Source organism: Pempheris klunzingeri, chromosome 12 (genome assembly GCF_042242105.1).
Source record: "Pempheris klunzingeri isolate RE-2024b chromosome 12, fPemKlu1.hap1, whole genome shotgun sequence".
In the NCBI taxonomy this organism is placed as follows: domain Eukaryota; kingdom Metazoa; phylum Chordata; class Actinopteri; order Acropomatiformes; family Pempheridae; genus Pempheris; species Pempheris klunzingeri.
In genome coordinates this window covers 8,024,414-8,045,222 of record NC_092023.1, presented here as the reverse complement: position 1 = coordinate 8,045,222, position 20,809 = coordinate 8,024,414, and the positions used below count along the sequence as shown (strand labels likewise).

Sequence of the window (20,809 nt, the reverse complement as noted above, 5' to 3'; positions counted from 1 at the left end):
ACACAAACATCAGCCAATCAGCTTCGTCGGCAGATTCAGGTGGTAAATCCTGATCCTGCCTCTGACTAACACAGCCCCACAGCTCTCTGCCCTCATAGTATATGTTTTTTTTTTTTTAGCCCTGCCTCGGTTGCTTCCCTTCCCGTGTGCCGCCATTAAAGTCCGTCAGCTTGGTGTTTGGAGATCGGGAAAAGGATTAAAAATGCTTTGAGGCATCAAAGAAGACGGCAGAGGGACGGGACGGGGGGGGCGGTGTGTACGGACCTTTAACTGCCAACTAAACGGCGCCCCGCAGGAGTAAATATGCGGTTATCGTCGGCCAAGTGAGAGGAGCCTGAGCACGGATCGGAGTGGGTTTCTCTGGTCTGGGGGGTGGGAGGGTGGGGGGACTCGGGGAAGCTCCGGGAAGCTCCATTTGTTTTGGCTGCAGTGGGAAATTGAGGAGTGTAAACACAGCAAAGCGAAGGTAAGAGCTTCACCGAGAGTTGACGAGGGCCTCCCAGCCGGAGCGGGGCAAAACATTATCCCGTAATGTTAGCCAGCAGCCAGCTAGCTAGCTTGGTTGTTAGTCCTGGTAACTGGTAACTGAACCGACACAGCCTAGTTATCGTGTAAGATAACTAACAGCTAGCTCGCTTCGTTGGTCTCTTATCAGGGGATGCAGCGAGTTGTTAGCTGTAAATTCACACACAAGCTTGTTGGTAATTTCAGCCGAATGTATGAATTTTACGCAGGAAACAATTTGTTGCACGTAAACAGGTTGGACGTGACTACTTTTAGCTGTTAAACACGGCTGAAGTTCATATATTGGCATGAATTTTTTTGGTAGCTTCGCCTTCAAAACATGCTTATATGTGACGGTGTGTTGGTAAACTTGGAGGCGTGGTGTAAACACAGCACAACCAACTCCAGGGAGGCAGCTAACCCCCCAACTTTAGCTCATTAGCTGTGTCTGATAGATTATTTTCAGAATATAGCACTGGCACATGTGGTTTGGATGACTCAGTTTTACACTTAGGTGATAGGCTTTGAGGTGAATTCAATTTCAGGACATCAGTAAGTGTCTTAACCAGTCACGCGCCTTCCTGCTGGGTGTCTGGTTTCATATGTCCTTGTCTCCTGTTACCCAGCTCAGTTGTAGGACACATTTGCCCGGTGTATGTAACTTACTGTATGTGTGTAAAGCCAGTGTGAGGTTTTTAATAGAAGTGCAGAAGGTCGGTGTTGCACTTAAGGCTTGCATCTTCGTCCTGGCTCTTTGCTCAGTGGGTCTCTAAACATTGCCCCCTTTGATTTTTTTTCTTCTTCTACAGCTTGGTGCTAGATCAGGAGCAGACAGCACTGTAGATTTTTGCAAGTGTTTGACAGTAAATGAGTCACAGGCTGAGCTGAAATAAAGCATGCTTTGTCTAACGTTTGGGTAAATTGAGTTATTGCAGAGATCACCACTGAGATCCTGTAAAGTTAGGCAGCATCTTTGCCTGTTTGAAAACAGAAACATTTTCTTCGAAGTGGTGCTGTCAGTTTCAATATGTTTTATTTGGCGTAACATTAAAGCATTTCGCTAAAATGCCTTGTCTATTTTTTCCCTCTGTACCCTAGTGTACTGCTTGCTGTGTTATCTCCTTAAGAGTGGATCTGCCGAGCTGAGAACCCCTCTGAACGGCAGAAAGCCTCCCTCAGTGGCGGTGCGACGATGACCGAGCTGGTTGCCAAGTGGGCCTGTGAATACTGCACATACGAGAACTGGCCGTCAGCCATCAAGTGCACCATGTGCCGCGCTCAGAGGCCCAGCGGGGGTGCCATCATTACTGAGGAGCCCTTCAAGAGCAGCCCGGCTCTGGATGCCAATCTGCACCAGTGGGACCCTGCCGGTCTCAGCAACAGCCCATCCCCGGGGGGCTGCAGCTTACTTATTTGTCCAGACTCCAGTGCCCGACCCCGTGTCCGCATTGCTGATGTACCCGAGACTAGTAGCAAGTGGTCATGCCACATGTGCACCTACCTGAACTGGCCTCGAGCCATCCGTTGCACCCAGTGCCTGTGCCAGAGACAACAGGCTCAACAACAACAGCACGGGCAACATGCAACCCATCAAGGACTTACCCAGCAGCCACGCAGCCCCACAGAATCACCCCAGACCTCAGGCTCTGGGTGCCGCCCTGCTGCCCCCACCACCACTACAGATCCCTGTGAGGAATATAATGACCGTAACAGGCTCAACACGCACACACAGCACTGGACCTGCGCTGCCTGCACTTACGAGAACTGGGCCAAGGCACTCAAGTGTGTGGTTTGCGACCACCCCAGGCCAAATAGTCTACTAGCTGAACCTATTGAACTGGCATCAGAGCCTGAGAGCCAACAACCTTCTTCGAAGCTTAACGAACAGGACAGGGACAACAGGAGGGGTGTTGTTGGGGTTGTGGTGGGGCAAGGAGTTGGGAGTGTGGGGAGTGGGCTGGGGGGTTGTAGCAGCAGCCAGAGGAGGTCACCCCCGACCTCGAAACGGGAGTCAGAGGTGAATATGGACTTTCAGAGGATTGAACTGGCATCGGGGGCTGGAATTGGGAGCAAAGAGGAGCTGGAGGTGGATTTCAAAAAACTGAAGCAGATTAAGAACAGGATGAGAAGGACTGATTGGCTCTTCCTCAATGCCTGTGTTGGTGAGTTTCAGGAATACATGATTTTATTGAACTACATATGACTTGTTGTCCTTCTGTTTTGTTTTGTGTTGAGTCGGGCAAGGAGTCAAATGAAAGGCAGGTCAAAAGAGAGATGGATGACTGTGAAATGGGATTTCCCAGAATCTGTGTGAATCATATGTTTTTATCATCTGAGAGGTAATTAGTTACAATCCATTTTATATGGCCAATTCCAGATGATTCTGATTTGCGATCTACTAATGCTGATATACTGTGTATGCGTAGAAATCCCCTGCATTCAGCTAGTGTGAAACTTCCCTACAGGAACAGCAACTGTCCGGCCACCCACACTGTAGACTGGCGAATGTGGAGTGGGAGGGAGGATGAACATTTTAAGAACAACTAGTGATTGTTTTTTTTTCTCCCTCTCTCACACCATTATCTCACTCTTTCTCCTGCCTTCGCCATGGCTAGTTTGTTCTGCACACCCACTCAACCTCCAGTCCTTTTTCGCTATCCGTCCCTTTGACAGACAATTCTTCTGTGCTACACTGACAGCACAAATTTGACAGCCATGCATGTATTTAATATCCCAAATGGAGCCCTTGTAGTGATTAATATTTATACGGTTTCATGCTGCTACTTTATTCAAAGTAAAGGAATCGTCGGGTCTGAATCACTGCAGTTAGTTTGCTTCTGGTCCTACTCTGGATCTCTTATTGCGCGTGACATGGTGAATTCCCTCATGTCTGGGTGGCTTGTCCCCTTTGGGACTAAGTCTCGTCTGGTCAGAATATCTGATGTGAGTAGATGTGATTTCCTCTTGCATATTAAAGTGTTCTCCTTATCTGATCGAAAATGTCCCCCAATATCTTCATCGTCTCTTTAAGGAAATGAAATCCAAGCTGTGACCTAAATCACTCCCTATTTGCCACCAAATTCAATACTTGTACTTAGGAAAATTTTAGGTCTGCAGCCAACGATCATTTTCATGAGCAATTAATCATTTGGTCTTGGAGAAAAAGGCATGTATGCCTAAGCGTATTGCTTATTTTTTCTGACCAACAGTCCAATGCACAAGAATATTCAGTTTAGTGTCAAACAAGAGGCAAACAAGACAAGAGGCAAATGTTCTCATCTGAGAAGCTGGGAACATGTTGGTATTTTTGCTTGAGAAATTACTTTGCTATTGGCAATTGTCTCAGCTCTAGAAATGCCATTTTTAGTGTCTAATTTCTTTGCCCTCAAGTCATTCCATATTTTGCAACCAAAATGGACTCTCCATAGCCAGCACACTACTGTTTGGCAATAAACCCTCAATGCAGTGGTTCACCTTTGCTCCTCAAATGAATGCTCAATATATAGTGAACTGCCTTGTGTTAATTATGTTGGGAGTAATGAGTGAGTGAATGAGGTGGGACCCAGCTGCAGTCACAGAGGACATAGAGAGAGTGCATTGAAGTGAGTCTGCCTCATGTCAGGGAGGTTTCCCTGTCGTTGTCGTATAGACCTGAGCGTTGGTAAACAGTGACCTAACAGCTCTGACATACGCTCTGATTCTCAAAGGAACCTGCTGCACTAAAAATAGCATGACCCATGCAACCAAAGTCAAACACAACTTCGTCTTGCGCGACAGCAACGACCTTCGCCCCGTGGTGCCGATGAGCCTCGTCCAACTCCCTAAACTCAACTGATGTTGATCTGTGGTGCCTGCATGTGTGGCTACACCTGCACAGAAAAAAACACCATTCGTCTATATTTATCATTATTAATGACACTGGTTCATTTAGGTGTGTCAGTGATAAATGTCAGTGAGACAGTACGCACACAGTAAAAGGGAAATTGAATGTTATTAAAGACACTTGTGCATTTCCTTGCTACAACATATCAAAATGTCTGACCCGAAAAAGCACTATGTCCTTTTTATTTAATAATTTAAATAATTTAACTCCTGTAAGTTTGGAAATCTCTGACAATCATTTTCCATATGAGGGCTTCTGTAAAAGCTGCCCTAATGCAGGTTTCCTTGAAGTAGAAATTATCCAGGGAAAACGTTTTCATTTGCATTTATTCATTTGGAGCTTTTGTTGAGAGTAACTCACAAATCACACACAATCCGCATTACAGTAGAAACGAAACAGTTTTCATGGGAAACTTGTGAAACGGTCTCTCCTTATTTGTACATTATTTTGCTTGCTTTAAGAAATGTAGGCCAAAGGACTTGATAAAAAACCTCACTTTTGCAGTTTGGGGGAAAGTAACAGTGCAGAGGAAAAGGAGATTTTGTTGTGAGCAAGATGTGGTGTAGTTTACCTTGTTTCTGCTGCCCAACTTGAAATCCTAACTCTGGTGGACATGCTGTGTTGAGTGTTTTTGCTGCAGGAATATGCTTATAGAGCAGAGAAGAAAACCCAAATTAGTTGGTATCAGAAATTGTCTGCATTATTTGCTTATTTAACCAACAATTACATTTTAGCTATAAGAGAGACCCTATTGAAAGAAAACAGCATGCGCTGTGTGGAGGAAAAACACCAGCATCACTTATCCTGATCCATTCTGTCTCATCAGTCTGTCTTTAAGTGTACCCCTGTTAGCGCATTTATGCCATGTCCGTTCTCTAAAGGATCTGTGGGTCTGCCAGGCTGCAGGCACGCCCACACTAATGGAGTGTTTTGTGGAAAGTGGTTGTGATCCCTCTCTATCACGCTGCGCTGCTATTGTGTAGTTTCTCTCCTCCTCTCTCCGAGTGCTAGCCAGCTCCACATGGCACAGCGAGTCCTTCCACCCACTCCATGTCTCTCGCGTTCTCGCTCTCACTCAATCACACACACGCACACACAGATTATGCAGCTGAGCATTGTGTGTGGTCCTTTGACGTGAGAACAAAAGCTCAACAGTGTTTAAAAGCTGTCAAATGTACGAGAGAATACTACACGGGCATTTACTGTATATACTAGAAATGGAACGAGAAGTTTTGTTTGGCTTTTGTAGCATTGAAATTATTTCAGACTATGAGGTTTGGTTGGATTTTATTCTGTCACAATACCACACTTGTCCGAACGTTTCATTCTCCATCCACTTCAATAGCTGCATTAGCTTTATCTCACTGTCTCACTGTCTCGCTGGTTTGATCACACTAACTGAGGCTGGCCTGAAACAGACAAGTTTTTATGTGTTGAGCTGATCACACAACCAATCCCCACTTAATTTTATCAGTGTGTGCACACTATTGCTTTGGTTTAGTTGTGCTAAAAATACCCCCATCCTGTAGCCTCTCAAGACTCTTCACTATTGTACACACGCATCACCTCAGCTTTTTTTCCCTCCCTCCTACATTAAAACACAGAGTAGACCAAAAATGGTTAAAGTCTGAGCATCAGATGTGTATGAGTTCATGGACTAAAAATTCTGTTGAACATCCAGTTACTTTGTGTGTGTTTAAAGGGAGGGGTTTAATGATGGATCACTGCAATGATAACTTACTTGCAAGCATAATAACATCAAAGGGTGTAGACTGTAGCACGCTGTCTGCTGCAGACAGTCAAGTATGGCTCTATAATTCAACTGTTTTGGTCTGTGTGCTGGCGGTTGGCATGAATTGTTACTATCGGATTGTAATATTGACACGTTGTGCCAGAAAGGCAAAGAAAAACAGACACCTGAGTCTTCCTGATCAAACAGATCCTTCAACCCTCATGCTGAAGATCTAAGCCTGAAGATTAAGAGGGAAAAAAGTAACTGACAGATTACAGTGTGGCCCCTTATTGTCTCTTCCCCTTGACTTCAAAGTCAGCAAAGTCTCAAAGCTGTTACAGCTGCAGAGGAGATAAAGCAGTCTGATCTCTAATATTTTGTACTTTTTGCTTGAGCACAGAATGTCCTCTGTACAAGGTTGTTCATAAGATAAGTCATTTTTGTAACTACTGTGTGCTCAGTCATGATGTGATTTGAACCACAGTGAGACCACTGGTTTCTAATTTAAACTGATAAACGTTTTTATTTACTTATCAGATCTTTTAATTTCTAATCATACCTGCGCTGTTAAAGCTCTGTTAGGAGGTCTATATAAGAAGTAACACATTAAAACTAGGATTTCTAATCGAATGCAAAATGTTCTTTTTTTGCAAACTGTATGCTGCCTAATTCTGTCACCTTTTTCCTTCTCCCTCGTCGTCTGAAAGGCGTTGTGGAAGGCGACCTGGCGGCTGTTGAGGCCTACAAGTCATCAGGAGGTGACATTGCTCGGCAGCTGACATCAGATGAGGTGCGCCTATTAAACCGGTCCTCAGCATTTGATGACGGCTTCACGCTGGTTCACCTCGCCATCCGCTTCCAGAGACAGGACATGCTGGCTGTGTTACTCACAGAGGTCAGTAGAGACAATCCATCGATTGTTACTCTTTCAGGAGTCACCTGTCCCAGGTTGTGTCTGATAGAGGGGTATCTTTTTGAAACACGTTTACACTGCAATTACACACTTAAACACTTTAAACACTTTGTGTACATGTGGTAGGATGACTGTCGAGCATTATGTGCAATAAATACATATTTTAATTGCCTTTTCTCAGTCATTAGCCATTTTACATCACTCAACTGTGTTTGTCACACCCCTACTCGCCTATAAAAAAATAAATAAAAATAAAATCTGTATATTTTTGGGGTGGCTGTGGCTCAGAGCTAGAGTGGGTCGTCCCTCAATCAGAAGGTCGAAGTGTCCTTGGGCAGGACACTGAACCCCAACTTACTCCTGTGAATGTGTGTGAAAGAAAAGTCTCCTCTAACTTAGATTCCTCCTGAATGAATGATGTGTGAATGGGTGAATGAGGATGTGATGTAAAAGCGCTTTGAGTAGTTGAAATGACTAGAAAGACGCCATACAAATACAGACAATTTACCATTAACCATATAAATGTGACAAACAAATACAAGACCATAAAGAGCGTCTCTGGTCATTGCAGCTTGGTTTTGCGTCAGAGATGCTGCAGCTTTTTCTTGTGACGTTATTTAATACCCAAAGAGATCAGCCTGGAGGAATCACAAGGGCACAGTTGTTTGTAGGGAGGAAAGGGACTGTATTTGGCCGCACACTTCCCTCTCTGTGCTTACAGGAGGTCAGATTTTTTAAAAAGCCCGGTGCAAAGAGCATGAAATAATCCCACATCCTGGTCTCAAGAGTCAGAGCCCTTACTCTATGATGTTTTGTTAAAAATGTGGTTTCCCTGGTGTGTTTATGTAACAAGATAAGTCGGCGTGTGTGTGTGTCTGCACTGTGCATGTACTGAGGTTGATTGCAGCTCGCTTGCTCGCCGTCAGCACCATGATCCCAGATTATCTGTAAGCGCACCTTTCCTCCCACATTCAGTCCCCGTCCCAGTTTCTTTTCCAAGGGGGTCAGTGAGTAACCACGGGATCAAGATTCCTCAAAGCAGACAACTGTTTGAACATCAAACACAGAAACATTTCTTTTCCTCCTCTTGTCCTAGAGGCAACTTAGATTGCATCAGAGAAAGTAAAATTAGCTCAGATCACAGAGTCATCTACCTAAACACACAAAAAGTAATGGCTTTTGTAAGAAATCAGGCTCCCACTATGCTGGTAAAAATAACTGTTTTTACTGTATATGTGCAAAACCTGAATTCATATTCAGCTGCCATCACTCGACAAAGCCTAAAGGTAAACACTGTAATTTCTTTTATCCAGAACATAGTCATGGTTGGAAGGGATTCCTTTGTAATGGCATCATCAGAAATTGCCTCGACTGCAGAAATGTATTTAAATTGAAAAACATCTGAGATCATCTCAGCCTTAACGTCCTGCCATCATTTTGCGTCTTTCCCTCCTGATTTCTTTCTCTGTTTACATCCTGTTTCTGTATTATTTGTAGAAAACAACTTGAAGGCTAAATAAATCCTCCTGTTGCCCAATGTACATTATCCCTACAGAATTTCAATCATTCCACTGATCACAAACAGGTTGCTATCTGTTGTTATCAGCTCCTTGCCATTAGTTTTTAACATGCACTGTGCCAACCTTCATGATGATCTTTCTCTTGTATAAATGACACATTTGATCAGATCACTTATTCCAGACAGCTGAGGCCTGTGGCTGTTCTTCCTCTTAGACCTCAGAGTTGCATTCGATACTGTTGATCACCGCATGCAGCTAAACTACCTTGAAAACTGTTTAGACTGTTTCAGAGCTTTTTTAAAATTTTATTTTGCTTTTCATTTTGCTCAGTTCCCATCCTCTGTCCCATATGCTCTTAATGTATCTGACTCATGTCTCCTTCTCTTTATCCTCCCCTCTCTGCAGGTGTCCCAACAGGCAGCCAAGTGTATTCCAGCCATGGTGTGTCCAGAGCTAACGGAGCAGATCCGTCGTGAGGTAGCGGCCTCTCTTCACCAGCGCAAGGGAGACTTCACCTGCTATTTCCTCACTGACTTAGTGACCTTCACCCTGCCAGCAGGTCAGTAAACAAATCAGAAAACAAACAACAATGTGACCTAAAAAATAAAAGATAAAGCTCGTTGGTGGAGACAGTTGGCTAAAAACAAGTGCTCACAACTTCATGAATATCATAGCATGAATTCCAGAAGTTGTCAAAGTGCACTTTCTGTGTTTTATATGAGGGAAACTGTGTAGCTGAAGAAACCCAGCCCAGCTATCCCCTCTCCGACATGCCGAGTGTGTGATAGAATGCTTGTTTTGTTTACTTGTGGTGTATGAAATTGCTTGTTGTTCGGATGCTGAGAGGACATAATGCTACGGTTGTCTGTTTCCAACTGCCAGAAGACGGAGGCTACCCCTGGCTGACTGTTTGTGTATTGTTCCTGCATACTGAGCACACCAGCCCGCCAACGACGCATGTCTCTCGTTCATAACAAAGCTATATATAGCGTTTTTGCCAGTGTCTCTATGTAAAATTGCACGCATTCAATGCTAATTCAGTCGAATTTCATTGTGTGGAATCGCTATTATGGTTCTGTGTGTTACTGGTAGCTAAGCTAAGGATTTTTGTTATGCAGTGTTTTCAGGACAATGAAGACCTTGGCTTCTGGCCACTATAGACAGCCACTCTGTTCAGTTCCACAAAGTCAATGCATTCATTTATTTTAGCTAAAGAATACACTACTGTGTTGACAAGAGCTCCAAGCAAGCAGTGAAAGCCAGTGGCTATTGTGCAAAGAACAAAACATGATGGCTTGAGTTGAAATGAGCCACGACAGAAAAATTCTCTAGTTGGCTTTTTCAGTCATTTTCAGTTATATTTTATAGCTACTTTCAGTAGAGATTAAGCTTTCATCAAATAAAATGTGAATAAAACTAAGAATGAATTCTTCCTGCTCTTCAAATAACCCTCCTCTCTCTTGAATTCTGTTATTCAGTCTTTTCTTTTTGTTTTTTTTTTGTTCCAGACATTGAGGACCTGCCCCCAGCAGTTCAGGAAAAACTGTTTGATGAGGTGCTGGACAGAGACGTGCAAAAAGGTGAAGTATTTACTCCGTCAACTCCATGACTTAGTGTCGCAGTAACACCTATCACATGCTGTGCTTGCATATGGATGCAATTGCTTTGAGAGAGCGAGAGAAACCAGATCCAAGATGACAACGATGGTCTGGCGGCTTGGCAAACAGAGGGAGGCCCCTCATAAACTGTATACTATAATGGGAAGGCTGCCGAATACTGGCAGCAGTTTTGTATTACTTGTATTTCTCCTCTTGCCAACACAGTGTTTTGCTTGTCTGCTTGTCACTCTGCCAAGAGTCTGTCTTTATCGTGTGCATCTGCCTTAATCAGCCTAATTGAATTTTAAGGATTTCTCTGATCCCCACTGAATGATTGTGCTTCCTCTCTGCATTTCGCCCACACCCCCATCAATTTCTTGCAACATTTTCTTTCTTTGGTATCCTGCCTGTATGTGTGTTCTGTTTAATCACCCCAATGTGTCAAATATTGAACACTGAAGTGTAGGTACAAAGAGGGACAAAAACCCTTATTTCACCTCCAGGATCTTCTCTGCATGTGATTGTCCAGCAATGAATTTTGGCAGAAACATGCAATGTCCAAGTGAACAGAAAACCGTGTCCCCTTTTTCATGTAAAGGGATTAAGGCGAGGCCAGTTCACCCTGCTTAAAAGCTGATTACCCAGTCATGTAAACCCTTCACCAAGTGAAGTGAATTTCATGCACATTTGTAGGAAAAAACCCAGGTCAGTGAACGCATCACGGCAGCAATCTGAGAGTAGAAAGGCAAGGTTATTGCTAGATGCTTTGTGTAGTGATTTAAACTAAACATATTGATCTTGTAGGGCAGTTGTTAGTGTAAACTAAGAAGCTCAACCACTAAATAAATGTTTCCACAGACAAATAAAAGCTCATTTGTAAATATCACACATTGCGAGAAAAGACTGTGCTGTGACTGTGCCACTACAGAGCCTTTTGTCTCACTGCACCGCCAGTCCAAATGCTCCAGTCCCAATCCCACAAACAATCTGTTTGAGTGGTAGCATCATCAACAGGCCTCTTTATACAAACTAATGTAAATACCTAGAATTTGACCAAAAACATGGTGGAATGTATGGCAGAAATGTGTCTGCTGTACATTTACACTCATGTGTCAAACTCAACAGTAAGTTTCGACTTCAAAACATTCATCCGTCTCAGACCTCCAGTCAAATATCAAAAACAACATGCTGTTTCGTGTCATGTTGGGCTGTGATGGGCCAGTGGCATAGCCATGACACCATGCAGGAGGAAAAATCAAACAATGTTCTGTCTGTTCAGCTGCAAGCAGCTTAAAGAGACTGAGCTTCACAAGGCAAAGCAGCACACTAAGTGTGACATTTTTATAATTCTTCAAAAACAGCAACAGTTGATGCTTTCGCTTGCACTTTGCAGCATGTTTCTGGCATGAATATTAGCACGTTAGCATTACAGTAAGACTCTATACTGTACTTTTTATCTGGTTTTCTCGCTGTAACCTGACTTCTAGCAGTCATCTGGTTTTGTGATGTACACACAGACCTTTGTAGACAGTGTTATGACAAATCCATCTGACAGGTGTGAGTAGTCATTAATATTCTACCAAACAGTCCTTTCAAATGTCATTTAAAAAAAAAGGCCTCTAAACAGCCATTAACTGTTGCACTTCTTAGCATCATGTATTCTCTTTGAGGTCAAATATGTAGCACCACTGAAATGTTTTGCAAAGAGATCCAGCTCTCAGTTCTTCCTCCACTCATTTTCAGAACTCGAAGAGGAGTCTCCCATCATCAACTGGTCTCTGGAGCTCGGGACTAGGCTGGACAGTCGACTGTATGCTCTATGGAACCGCACAGCCGGGGACTGTCTCCTCGACTCCGTGCTGCAGGCTACATGGGGCATCTATGACAAGGACTCAGTGCTGCGCAAGACCCTCCACGACAGCCTGCACGACTGCTCTCACTGGTGAGGCCTGCAGACCAGGGACTATGAACACAGATTACAGCATGTTAGAGTCCTTAAAACACAACCTGTGGACAGGCTGGCATGATTTGCATCTAGTCTGTGGCATATTCAAACTTTTATTTTTTTAAACGTTTATCAGACCGAATGACATAATGCACCACAACATCAGTAGCAGAAAAGAACTGACAGGAATTTCAGCTAGTCAGGTGTAGTTTTACAAAAACAAATTTTTCACCATCGCAGCATTAACAAAACATTCACCTCCCCCCCAACTATACTTTCAGCAAGTAGTTGGCTGCTTTACACAGAAATGTTTAGAAAAAGTGGGTAGGTTGAGGTTTTGGTCAAGGACACTGACGTAGTCGAAACTTGACATTCAACAGTCTGAAGTTACATGTTGTTTTCCTCTAGCATGACTACGCTGGAGTTTGGGACATGTGGTTTAGGGTTTGGAATATATACCCAGAATCCAAAGTTTAGATTGCCAGCTCATACACAGATCCGAGACTTTGATGTGGAAATGAGACGCTTTGACTGGGGCTTTAAACCAGTTTGAGATGGTACAAATTTTAAAGGAGACTGCTAAACTCTTACTCTACCATTTGAAAGCCAGAGTCTGATTCTACATGAACATAACAGCCCAGTGTGACTCACGTCTATCTCTCAGAAACTTGTGTTTTTCTGTGAGAAAATTGCTATTCCCGTATAATGAGTAATTGTCGTCCAACCTAAGAAACAACAGAGGACGGAGGAACGCGGTGAACAGCAGTCACATCAAGAGGTCAAATAACATTGTAGGCAAAACTGTGTGTGTGTATGGTCTGCAGGTTTTACACGCGCTGGAAGGAATGGGAGTCGTGGTATTCCCAGAGCTTCGGCCTGCACTTTTCACTTCGAGAGGAGCAGTGGCAGGAAGACTGGGCTTTCATCCTCTCCTTGGCTAGTCAGGTACATGCACATGAAAGCAAACAGGCACATTAATATGGAGGACAGCAGCTTGATGTGCTTAAAATGTGACACGCTAATGATGTATGAATTATGTAAGAAGCTTTACTACTCTTACCGCAGCATACTTAATCTGTAATGCCCTCTGAAAGTGCATTCTGTCTGTCATCAGCACTTCTCTGCTTCTCGCTGCACCATGTGACCTCACAGACTGAGTTTTTGGGCGGGTTGTTATTATGTCTGTTATTAAATCAGGGTGTGAAAGTGCGTTAATTGTGTGTTTTTATGGCTAGGGCACCAGTTGGTAGTGGTAATTTACAGTATTCAAGAATCGTTGCTTTGTAGTTTCACCGATCCCGGCTTTCTAACGTCTTTTTCCCTTTGTGTTGTGTTTTCTTTTACAGCCAGGATCCAGCTTGGAGCAGACCCACATTTTTGTTCTTGCACACATACTTCGTAGGCCCATTATCGTCTATGGAGTGAAGTATTACAAAAGTTTCCGTGGTGAAACACTCGGGTACACCCGTTTTCAAGGTGAGCAGTCAGTTTGGACCGTTCGGACTCATGTTGTTTCTCAAATATCACTAAATGGCGAGTGCAGCTCCATTCCAGTGGGCGCAGTACGACTAGTCTTCCTTTGTGAAATAGCTCCAGCCTACATGTGTCTGCATAGCTCACATAGCTGGCATAACTGCCCCTCTGATCTGTCAGGGATTGCTATTTACAACATGTATCAGTCTGGTATCTTTCAATTTAGGAGTATTTTATTACTTGGTGACTCAAAATAACATGAGCAACATAACAAAAACACCCCCATCTATCATAGGAGCACATTTAGAAGCATATTGTGATGCTGGGAAGTGTCCCACACACACGCCCAGATAGATTTGAACATGTGTAAACCATCAGAACCAGAGTCAAACAATCCTGCGAGTGTCTCGAGAAAGAGAGAGAGAGAGAGAGAGAGAGAGAGAGAGAGAGGGGTCCACGTTTATGGCAAGCAGTAAAAACAGCCTGGATTCAGTTTCCTTGCTGAGTGATGCTGCACAGGGATGATGAAAGAGCTCCGTAATGGCCAAGTGGTCGTGGTAAAGCCTGCCTGATGGATCCGTGATTTACTGTTGCCAGGAGCCAATGTAAAACACACAGAGGGAGACGCACATATGGGCGCCTATAGGGAGGGGAGGGGAGCTCCGTTAAAGTGGTGACCAAGTGAACCCAGTAAAAACACAGTGGTTACTGGGAGAGGAGCTAAACAGAGGCTTCTCAACCGTGGTGTCAGTTACAGAGGTATTCATGAGGTGTAAGAGCTGCTTTGTGTATTATGGAACTGAAGAAATATGAGACATGAATACTGTCTGTTTTCTACATATATTTATATATATATATATATACACTATCTCATTCTGTAGTTAGAATTGCCACTGTGTTTGGACATTTCCAATGCATTCACTCTGCTGCACTGTACAGTATCACAGGTAAAGCTAAAGAGGATTTTTGTTGAGAGTTCGTTTCATTACACTTTAAATGAACCAAGGCCAAGGAGGGGTTCCTGAATCTGGTCAGAACAAATGCAAAAACAAGTTTTGAAGTGGTAATTAATGCTAATCAAGCTAATAATAGTCACACCACTTTGAGAGGGATGAACCAAGATGAATTAATACTTAATTATTCGGAAGCATTCGTGATGTGTACGACCATTAAAAGCGAGCAGTAAAAGTACATCTTTGTACGCTTGACATAACTACGCAGTTTCTTATTATTTACGACACACATACTTACTGTAAGTGTTTAAACACTAGATTCTGTAATAACAACCGTGACATTGGTTTTAAAGTAGTGACACTAGATGTAATAAAGGTAATCACATACATGATCAACAGTGGACATCTCTTACATTTGACCTTTTGTTTTGTGAATTTAGATTTTAATATGGTTTATGTAAATGTCTTTGCCTCCGTCCTCCCTCTAGGTGTGTACTTGCCCCTTTTGTGGGAGCAGAGTTTCTGCTGGAAGAGCCCGATCGCTCTGGGCTACACGCGGGGTCACTTCTCAGCACTGGTGGCCATGGAGAACGACGGCTTCGACAATCGCGGCGCGGGCGCCAACCTCAACACAGACGACGACGTGACTGTCACGTTCCTGCCCCTGGTCGACAGCGAGAGGAAGCTGCTTCACATTCACTTCCTCTCGGCGCAGGAAGTAAGTGCCTCCGCCGCCGTGTGCGCAGATTTCTTGTTAGTGATTTTTAAACGTAGCTCACGATCGATGTGTTTTTTGTTGCGAGTGTGAAACCTGCAGGCTTTGTGTCAGAGGTTTCTCTCCTCCGTCAACACCAGTTTGAGAGACGGTGCTTCAGCAGGAGTGTACGATAACCTCAGTTTAGACCGGCGATGTGACTTTCTCTGACAGCTGTATTTATTCCTCCCGTCCTTCAGATGGGTAATGAAGAGCAACAGGAGAAGCTGCTGCGGGAGTGGTTGGACTGCTGTGTGACTGAAGGCGGGGTTCTGGTGGCCCTTCAGAAAAGCTCCCGTCGGCGCAACCACCCGCTCGTCACTCAGATGGTGGAGAAGTGGCTGGACGGATACCGGCAGATCCGCCCCTGTGCCTCTTTGTCCGACGGCGAGGAGGAGGAAGACGACGACGACGAGTGACAAAAGTGAAGCGGGGGGGAGGGGGTGGTCCACGGGGGGGCAGAACTCCTTCTCCTCTCTCCTACAGCTTATCTTTTAATTTCTTTTTTTTTTAAATTTGATTTCCTTTCCTGACACGGACAAACTGTGAAAGTCTTCAGGAGAGGACAGGGAACCACAAGCCCCCCTCCCACCTTCACCCCTGAGAGAAGACACTGCTACTCCTCTAGCACACGCAGGCACTCGGACAAACACGTTAAAAAAACACATTCAACACTTAACTTGAGACTGACAGACTCCACTGCTGCACAGCACAGATTTGGGGAGAGAATAAAGGTTTACGAATGCAAACGACCTTTTGATTTGTTTTGATTTTCAAATGTAAAGGAAAAAAAGGAATCTTTATCCATAGATGTAAATGCATGTGGTTGTTAACAAAAAAAAAAAAAAGAGTATAAGGAAATATACCAGCATTGATTCAGATCAACACTTTATATCTGTTCAGTGTGGGCACTGACAAAAGCACACTTCCAAATTGAACTTTTTGATGTTTTTTCCAGTTGTTAAAGAGTTGGCTTCTTCAGCATTTTGTTTTTGAATGGGCAGGGACAAAGCCAATAAATATCACTATCTTTAGACAACCAGAGGTTGTGTAATAGTAAATGACTTTAATCCTTATTACTAAGCACTGCACATTTATTAAAATATTTCTATATAAATACAGTATCATTGCTTGAATTAAGGTCATATATGAAGCTCTTAAAGGGAGATTTTTTTTCCCCCTTTACAAGTCAGATCTACACTCATTAAGGTTTAGCACACAAACATTCATGTTGGATCTTTGGTTTACCTTTTTTCAGGCTGATTGAACAGAGAAGCTGTGTGTGTGTGTGTGTGTGTGTGTGTGCGTGCGTGCGTGTGTGCGCGTGTGTGTGTGGTTGTGTGTGTGGTTTTCCCTTCTTTGATCTTACTCTACATATTTATTGTTTGGAGGCATATTTGAGTTAATAAGAGCTTTCTGTATATTTTTTTCCTCCTTTTTGTGGTTTTGTTAATTGTTCTCTCAATCGTGAAGGAGACACGTTGCACAGAAACACTGTTGCTGTGAGGAAAGAACAAACCATGACCATCAGTGAAAAGTTTACTTACGTTGTTTAGTACCTCATCTGGATGCCTAAAATCTGGTGCTTTTTTTCTGGGGGGGAGGGCAGGTGAGTGTGGGAGTGAAACACATTCGATGTCGACATAAACCACGAGTCTCATCGTTGATTCCTACTTCCTGTTTGTCCCTTTTTTCCTCATGGCGTTTGTTATCACGGTCACCCTTATGGTACGCGTCAGTTCACCACCTCTGTAACGCCTGTTTGTTGTCATTATGTGAACCCATCTTTAAGTTTTTTTTTTTTTTTTTTAATAAGGTCGTTGTGAGAGACTGCAACATATAAAACCAAAGCTGACAGAAAAAAAAGACAAAAAAACACGAGTTGTCGTTACTTTTTTTGCTGTGAATGTTTGCATTTTGTTTTTCCTTGCCATTGCGTACTGTAACCTCTTTCGTGTTTCATTCAAGTCATACACGTTTTGAGCATCACTTGTATGTTGCTTTGTATTTATGCAATAGTTGCAGTTGTGACTATGATGGTTTGTGGATTTAGGCCTGACTTCACCATACTGTGTAACGTAAAGAACAGGCAATATAAGGAAAAAAAAATAAAGGAAAACCTTTTTGAATGTCCAACTAAACTGTTTCCTGTCTGATATTTTAGTTGTTTCACGTATCAGTTAATGCTGTGGTCAGAAAATCCCAACACATCAACGCATCATCACGTCAATAGATTTGTGTCTATAAATACGACTTTTACTTTGACACTAAGTGCTTTTTTCAGAAAGTTTGAAGAGCCTCTGCAGCACCCTCTAGTGGATTTACAATATGTGACACTTCTTAGTACAAATGGGTCAGTTGAAGGTCATAAAGTAAAGATCTCGTCTTTAACGCCACTATAAGCAGTATATAAATGGTTCATAACAGTATAATGTAGTTGTAGGCAGATATAAGGACATTTTAATAGTTATATATACAATATGCAGATAGATGAGTTCCCTTATAACTTCAGAACTTGCCTGAGAGTCATCACGTTTATTTGTTTTTCTCATCATCAGAAGTAGCTCAGTGATAGTCTGCACATCCACGGGTACGCTGCAAACGGGAGCTGCTAACAGCTAATTTCGGCATAGTTTTAATGATGCCAATTTGCCAAAATGTTAACAAATGAAGCCTAAAACAAAACGGAACTCAGGAGGCCTAGCGCATAGCTCAGAGAATACACTTCATGTTAAGGAGCATCATGGGAACTGTATTTCCAGCTGTATTTCACATAGAAGCATAGAATAGTGTTTTTTAGCACAATAAATATCTGATGCCCTGGTTTAGAGGATGTTTAAGCATATAGGCCGTCCGAGAAAAGGAAAATCCCACAAATGTTCCACGGAGCCAACCATCAATCAGAACAGTAAGTTTTATTTATTGTTTCCAGCTGCACTGTATGCTATATGTTCACCTTGTACAAGAAACAAATACAAACACTCACACTAAAAACCAAACGATCAGCTTAGCAGCCGTCTCTTGCTAACGTCACGGGGCTAAGAGGGATGGATGTGGCTGCTGTTGTTCACAGAGGGCGCGATGCCTCCGACAGCCACAGCTGGCTTTCATTAGAGCAGAAAAACAAAGAAACTATAAGGAGGAGAGAGGGAGGGCGGGGTCCTTCACATAAGACTATGATTATAAGAACATTTAACAAGGCAATACAAATCTAACAGGACTGAAAACCTTGAACATCAAAAAACGCACATCTGATATATAAAAAAAAAAAATAAAAATACCACAAGGGAGAAAGAGGTGGAGACATGAAAAGTAATAATCCAGACTTGTTTTTTCTTTTCTGTTCAGATTTGGACATTTGAAGGTTAATATTTTTTTTTTCCTGAGTCAGTAAGAGATTTACTGTTTTAATTTTCCAAACACTTTCCTACCTTGCTTGCTGGTACTGTAGGTCCTTAGGATGCAAACAGATAATATTTTGGAAAAGAACCAAATATTGTCGGTACCTCAGTTCAGCAGAGTTGGAAAAGTTACAACAGCAATATTTAACTGAGGTGACACAGTCAACGTACAATATCTAACCACGGATGGCAGAATCTTTTTTTCTTTTTTTTTTCTTTTTGGTTTAAAATTTTTACCTCGAGCCGAAATAATCTTCCTGGAACTGGAAACCGCGTCTACGACCCCACGTCTTATCTCTACATTCAGGGGCCACCAGCCACGACGATCAGAAGAGAGCGAAGATGGAGTCCAGATTTGTGATGGAGACGGCTGATGCTGCTGACTTTTCTTGTCTGCTAAACATACGTGTAACTGTAAAATCCATTCATTTTCTCACACTGACAAACAGAAAAAACAGATATTCACTTGCAACAGAAACACAGAATATAGGATGGACAGAAGAAAATAATAAAAAAAAGAAACAAAATAACACAAGACATGTTTGCACTGAAATGGGTGAAGCTGACGAGGAGGGAGGGCAGACGGAGGCTCGTTTAATGAAGTCACTGTCTCTTCAAGCTCTTCCTTTAAACCAGGGAGGGGGCAGATTTCATCCTGCACGCAGTAATGTCAACGTGTCCCAGAAGTCAGTAAAACATGCCCAAAAATAAAGATAAAAACAAAAATATCACTTAAATCAATGAAGAACAAAAACAGATAGGGGGAGAAAAGGTTTCAGGTCTTCGACGCATGAGTTTGACGGTCAGTCCCATCTCAGTGTGGCAGCTCGAGTGTGCATCCACATCCGCTGTCCTCACGTGGGCTTAGTGGTTTCATACAAAAAGAAAACGTGTGAAACGTTGCCCGGCAGGCAGTCTGCTGGTAGGTTCAGATGGCTGAAGTCAAGCGTACGGTTGGATGGTTGAGTCGGTAGGTTCCCGGGTTTAAGTTTACATCGGTTTTAGCCCCCCTGCTCGGTTACAGCGGCAGTCCTACGGCTCAGTCATGTGCTCTCTCATGGGGTCGCCATGTTTGGAGGGTTGGTTGGGGGAGGTGGCCTGTGACGGATGGGTACCGGGGGGCAGGGTGTGGGCGATGGGCACTCCCCCAGGCACCAACCCCTCCATAGGTCCGGGAATCCCGCCGGGGGCGACGCCCACCACGCCAGGAGGGAATCTGGAGGTGGACAGGAGGTGAGCAACAGGTATGAGACAGAGCGCAGGAAGACTTGAACTCAAAGTAAACCTTTTTTTTGGTTTTCCACAATGATGCGATCTGCTGCTCAGTCGCACTGATCAACTACGCATTGGTTTTTCCAAGCTGACACTAATATTTGCTGCTCCTGATCATTACTGTCTGAAGTAGCTGCTGATAAAAAAAAGTACTGTGTGAAAGGAATACAGAATCAACACATGAAGGATGAAAAATCGTGTATTTCAAAATGAACTGCATATAATGGTATATTTCTGGGGACACAAACAAACAAACATGATCAAATCATCTCAGTTTTGGTTTTGGACTGACTAGGAATCATCACCTCTATGACACAACACATTTAGGTTAAACATGTAAGGTGCACTGCAGCATGGAGGCAATAAATGAGAGTGTAAGGAGTCCTAATCAGGTGCAGAGCGGGACTTCACACTTCACCCAAATTACAAAGAAAACACACTAGTTCTCTAAAATTCCCCACTATTAAGCCATACTGATTTTATTTGCTCAGATCTCTGAGAGATTTCTGAAGAGTTAAAACATTTAATCAGCCACATCTCTTCTCAGAAATAACGTCCCCAGTAAGTGAGAATATATATTTACTTTATAATTTGGGTGAACTGATCCTTTAATTCAGGGTGCAGGAAGGGGGAAACTTTGGGCGGAAACTCGAATAAATCAACTGATAACGTCCCATGTTTCTTACTGGGAGCTTTAAAAATAGATTTTCCTTGATAAACTACAGCGTGAGGCCCATCAAGCATCGGAATCTTTCTTCCCTGCAGTGACATGACCCCATGTCCTCCTCCTCCTCCTCCTGCTCCTCCTCCTCCTCCCCCTCCTCACTGCTTTCTGTCTTAACCCGTCACCTCACTACGAAA

At 43.2% G+C, this 20,809-nt stretch overlaps 2 protein-coding genes across 3 annotated transcripts in view; one reads left to right on the top strand and one right to left on the bottom strand.

Moving 5' to 3' along the window:
- Positions 1-411: 411 nt before the first annotated feature.
- zranb1b (zinc finger, RAN-binding domain containing 1b) lies at positions 412-17,404 on the top strand. The gene is made up of 10 exons (XM_070840591.1): positions 412-466; positions 1,603-2,666; positions 6,827-7,014; positions 8,958-9,111; positions 10,061-10,132; positions 11,894-12,092; positions 12,920-13,040; positions 13,442-13,571; positions 15,010-15,239; positions 15,476-17,404. The coding sequence occupies exons 2-10, from the start codon at positions 1,697-1,699 to the stop codon at positions 15,692-15,694; spliced, it is 2,283 nt and encodes a 760-aa protein (XP_070696692.1). The 5' UTR covers positions 412-466; positions 1,603-1,696; the 3' UTR covers positions 15,695-17,404.
- Positions 17,405-19,807: 2,403 nt separating this feature from the next.
- ctbp2a (C-terminal binding protein 2a) overlaps positions 19,808-20,809 on the bottom strand; it is a 65,114-nt gene continuing 64,112 nt past the window's right edge. For both annotated transcript variants that reach the window (XM_070840590.1, XM_070840589.1), the window contains one exon: positions 19,808-19,892. The gene's annotated coding sequence lies outside the window, so the exon portion shown is untranslated. The remainder of the gene's footprint in view (positions 19,893-20,809) is intronic.

Bases quoted from the DNA above. Each gene is read 5' to 3' on its own strand.
- zranb1b (XM_070840591.1), top strand. From the start codon at position 1,697: ATGACCGAGCTGGTTGCCAAGTGGGCCTGTGAATACTGCACATACGAG. The intron at 10,133-11,893 runs GTGAAGTATTTA...ACTCATTTTCAG, and splicing joins GGACAGAGACGTGCAAAAAG to AACTCGAAGAGGAGTCTCCC. The intron at 13,572-15,009 runs GTGAGCAGTCAG...TCCTCCCTCTAG, and splicing joins CGGGTACACCCGTTTTCAAG to GTGTGTACTTGCCCCTTTTG.